General features: G+C 36.7%; 1 protein-coding gene across 1 annotated transcript in view; it reads left to right on the top strand.

The window, feature by feature from the left end:
- Positions 1–4,753, top strand: part of LOC110035737 (cytochrome P450 90A1-like) — a gene marked incomplete in the record, with an annotated part of 22,544 nt that extends 17,791 nt beyond the window's left edge. The window contains 2 exon segments of the mRNA XM_020740022.1: positions 4,412–4,518; positions 4,595–4,753. Of these exon segments, the coding sequence (XP_020595681.1) occupies positions 4,412–4,518; positions 4,595–4,753 (266 nt within the window).
- Positions 4,754–5,012: the final 259 nt, after the last annotated feature.

Below are 5,012 nucleotides of genomic sequence, written 5' to 3'. Positions count from 1 at the left end.
CCAATGAAGCCAGGCAGATCGGCAGAAATAAGCCTGTCTTAAGGAACTGCGCTTGTTGTATTTTGGTTTCTTTACGGTCGTGTTCAGGTTTCATTCTTCTGCCGTGTCTCAACAGCGCTGGTTTTATTGGAATATGCCGCCAAAGATTCCAATGAAACCAGACGATTCGGCAGAAATAAATCTGTCTTAAGGAAACCGCGCTGGTTGTATTTTGATTTCTTTACGGTCGTGTTATGGTTTTATTCTTCTGCCGTGTCTCACGAGCGCTGGTTTTATTGGAATATGCCGCCAAAGATTCCAATGAAACCAGACGATTCGGCAGAAATAAATCTGTCTTAAGGAAACCGCGCTGGTTGTATTTTGATTTCTTTAATACGGTCGCGTTCAGGTTTTATTTATGTAAATCGTATAACGAGCGATGATTTTATAGGAATATGCCACCATAATAACTCATAAATAAAAACACAGTAAAACAAATGTTTGTTTCAACTTAAACAATAATAATACAACAATTTTAATAATAAGTAGTCTATATATTATCATGTATGCCCATCAGTAAGCTCGTATATGTCCTCATTTGTTGTGTTTGAGAAAATTTTTGTACATTGATAATATTAATGAGTAAATATCAGGAAAGAAGTCTAAATCGAGCAGACAAAATTTCAGAAGGATCGATTCCGCAACCTAAGTAAAGTGATCCGTCATTGAAAATAAATTTGGATCGCATTCCGGAATGCTATCATGGCTTGAAACATTATCTTTCTCCTTTCCTGTATACAATATTATCTGTTAGTGAGTAATCTTTCATAAGAAAAAATACATAACTTAATATTATAGGTAACATTTAATTTTGCATCTCTTATTTTTTTCTCAGTAACCTTTTAGCCTTGCATTAGATTTTCCTTTTGGCCGCATCTTTGTGGGATCATTCACATTTCGTTCTTTACTGGGTGTCTTCTTCTTCTTTGATTTTGACTTTTCAGGCGATGCTCGTCCACTCATAGCTGCTTCGACATCGATTTTAATTTTATTAAATGCCTCCAACATTAGCTTCTCTGCAAGTTCATGGCCTCGTGTTATGGTGTCGATCTGGTATGCAAATTTATGAATGTGGTTGAGATAGATGAGTCCACTTGCAGAATTTGGCAACATTTCTGAAACTTTGCGATTTGCATAACCATAACTGTTATATATGTCCATTTTCGCATTAATAGTTCACCGAAATAATATATATTTATCAGACATTTTTGTAATATTTTTGTGTTGAAGAATTCTTAGAGCGTGAGCACATAATAAACCCATCATTTCAAATTTTTTACAACTACACGTAATATCAGAATTACCACTGTCCACTTTAACAATACAGGTCTGGCTCTGTCCTTATTATCGAGAGTTCGGATATGAAATTCTGAATCCATAGTATTGGAGCACTCCACAGCAAGCCCACACAAACCATGTAGAAACTGTGCTTCAAACATTAAGTATAACTTCCTAGTGTAAAGTGTAGAAACCTGTCTCAACACTGGACTGCTTTTAAAGGTGGGAGAAATTGCAGACTGCTGGCGTTTAAATTCTTCATCCTTTTCATTTCTTCTCCAATCCTTGATGACATTTTCAAGACCCAAAAAACATTCGGTCAGGGTGCTTGTTGCTTTGGAGACATTATGACAAATCTTATTCGTGGACTCACTTCTTTGCGTTGATAGGATCCCCATTCCAAAAATTTCTTTGTTGAAGGCGGTTGACCATTTATGCCTGATATTATACAATTCATCCAACCAAACATTCTCGTGTAGGTTTCCTTTCTCGATCATTTCACCCCAAGTTTCTTCAAACTCCTCTTCAGATTCACATTTTCTCAAACATTTATAAAAAAGATCATTGACTCTCTTGCTACCCACGCCACAATGGACTTTTGAAGATAACTTCTTGTAGATGTGCCATTTACATAATCTATGTCTGGTTTGCAGAAGACACTCTTCAATGGCTTTAGACATTGCTTGGTCCTGGTCAGTGAATATTGTTATTTGTAGATGTGTCATTGACATAATCTATGTCTGGTTTGCGGAAGACACTCTTCAATGACTTTAGACATTGCTTGGTCCTAGTCAGGGAATATTGTTATCGGATTCTTCTTATCCATTATACGGATAAAAGCTTTGAATAACCACTTGAATGATTCAATCGTTTCATCTGACAAAAAACAACACCAAATAAAATATTCTGCCAGTGGTGATTCTCACCGACAATCGGAGCACAACATAAATTGTATTTATTCAGTCTATAACTTGTATCAAATATTATTACATCCCAAAAACAGTCGTAATCAATCCCGGACATCCCGTCGCACCATAAAATACTCACCAAACATCATGCCTCATCAATTTGGAAGTCCCACGCAAACATTGGATCCTTCGCTTGTCGAGTAGTGAACAATATATGAGAGAATTAGCATCCCCTAATTCAATTTAAACTCTTCTCTCTCTTTGTATGAAATTATATGCATCCCTTTTTGTGCAATCAAGATTCTCCACTCCACCAACCACAATTACGAGGAATCTGAATGCATCACTGGTTCTAATCCTTGATTTTGTCATTGATCTGAGGATATCAGCACTGATATCACACATCTTTCTGTTGGAACGTAGTAGATGCTTGTCATCGTCCCCCGCCAACGGATGGTTGTGACTTTCTATGAATTTCTTTACCGACCAGTTGATATCAGATCATTGTTGGACATCGAGTCCTTGTGTCTGCTCTTTTGAACCTCATAGTGATAGTGTCCTTCAACTCTTTCTTGAAACCAGTCTTACCACAAACAAAGTCCTTTGTCTTCAGCTTCTTTGAATTCGTCCAGAAACCACTGTGTTCCTTTCGCACAGTAAATCCAATATGGTGTGCATATAAATAATACTGTTCATATGCTTCATTCTCGTTGTGGACCACTGCATGAAGCAATTTCTCTGCCTCGGGTGACTGTAGATTTAAACATCATTAATACAATGTCACAATACATAAATAACAAGATAATAATACCATAATAATACTATAAAATGCCATTAAGAAATGTTACCAGTCTCCTAAAAGAAAATCAAGTCAGCAGATCCAATATTATCTTAATAACACTGTGATACCACCAAAATAACACCAAATCCCTACGTCAGTAACGTTACATTGTGATACTACCAAAATAACACTGTGATACTACCAAAATAACATCAAATCCCCACGATAGTAACATTACATTATGATACTATCAAAATAACACTGTGATACTACCAAAATAACATCAAACCCCAACTAATATTATAACGAACAACCAGAAATGGAAAACAACTGCAAAAACAACCAGTGTATCTATATCACCGTAATAATACCTAAATAACACTAAATTCACATGAAAGTAACGTTACATTGTGATACTACCAAAATAACACCAAATCCTCAAGACATTCACTTTACATTATGATACCACCAAAATAACACTGTGATATTACCAAAATAACATCAAACCCCAACTAATATTCTAATGAACAATAAGAAATGGAGAGCAACTGCAAAAACAATCAGTGTATCACCATGATATTACCTAAATAACACTACTTCCCACCCAGCCGAAACTTAGCGTTAAACCTCATCTAAAAAAAAAACAAACTTCATTAACAATAAAATTATTCCTTAAAACCTAGAACTGCATTCAAACAAGTCCTTAAGGTACCTGCCGATATCCTTCTGCCGCATCTAAACTCTGCTCAATCTCATTATTCTCGAAAATATTCTGAGATTTCATCTCATTGTTATGTTTCTCAGGAGTATTTTGAGATTCCACCAACATTTCTTCGTCAAAAATTATTTCCATCAAACCAGCTCCAGCGAACACGAGACAAAAAATGAGAATATACCGAATCCCTAAACCCTAAAGCAAACAAAATGCCATTTTTTTTCAATTGGCGGGAATCGAAAAGGACAAAAAGACGCTTTTTTTTTGGGGCGGGATTCGGGCCGGGTAGCGTAAAAAATTAACATTTTTAAGGTGAAAAGCTTCCACGTGACGAATTTTATTCGGTACCGCATGTAGGAGTTCATGCGGTACACGTACCGAATAAAAATTCGAGATTTTAAGGCAGTAGGATTTAGCAAGTCTCATAAATCCGATTTTACTAAATCTTGAATAGATTAAATTTGAAAAATTATCAGACAATAGATTTACAGTAAATTTATTTGACAATTTCTGCAAGGATTTAAGTTGTTATGGCCGTTAGGAGGCCTGCGAAGCTAAATTTCAAATCCCATGAAATTAAATCCACCGATTCCTGAGATTTACAACTGAAATACGTGGAATCCGGATTTAATCCGTTGGCAGACAGCCCCTTTAACTCTGTTGCTAATGTTGTTGCTCATGGGATGGCAGGATTCACGATTCCGAAGGGATGCAAGGTGTTTGCTTCATTCAGAGCAGTGCACCTTGACAGAGATTACTACGAAGAAGCCCGGACCTTCAACCCATGGAGATGGCTGGTGAGCTTAATGAATGAATCATGGGTGACAAGGAGAAGAGTAACTTAACAAAAATGTTGCCATGAATTTTGTACAGACCCACAACAACAATGTCAGCAAAGATGGAGGCCAGCAAGCTGGTGGATCTCCCATCTTCACTCCATTTGGGGGTGGCCAGCGGCTCTGCCCCGGCTACGAGCTCGGCCGTGTCGAAATCTCTGTCTTCCTCCACTACCTTGTAACTTGCTTCAGGTAATTCTACCTACTCATGTTCTTCGCTTCCATTATTACTAGGGCTGTCAAAAAGCTCGTTGTTCGCAAACAATTCGAGTTTGGTTCGTTAAAGAGTTCGTGTTCGAATCGAACAGGAGCAATTTTTTTTGTTCGGTTTGTTAAACGAATCAAACGCAAACAGTAATGTGTTCGTTCGTGTTCTATTCGTTAATGTTCAAATATAAAATAATTTAAAATAGTTATATATAAAAAATTATGATATTTTAAAATAATTATATAGT

Source organism: Phalaenopsis equestris, unplaced genomic scaffold, assembly GCF_001263595.1.
Source record: "Phalaenopsis equestris unplaced genomic scaffold, ASM126359v1 Scaffold000002, whole genome shotgun sequence".
In the NCBI taxonomy this organism is placed as follows: domain Eukaryota; kingdom Viridiplantae; phylum Streptophyta; class Magnoliopsida; order Asparagales; family Orchidaceae; genus Phalaenopsis; species Phalaenopsis equestris.
The sequence above is the reverse complement of the archived record's forward strand: the minus strand, read 5'-3'. Positions and strand labels throughout refer to the sequence as shown.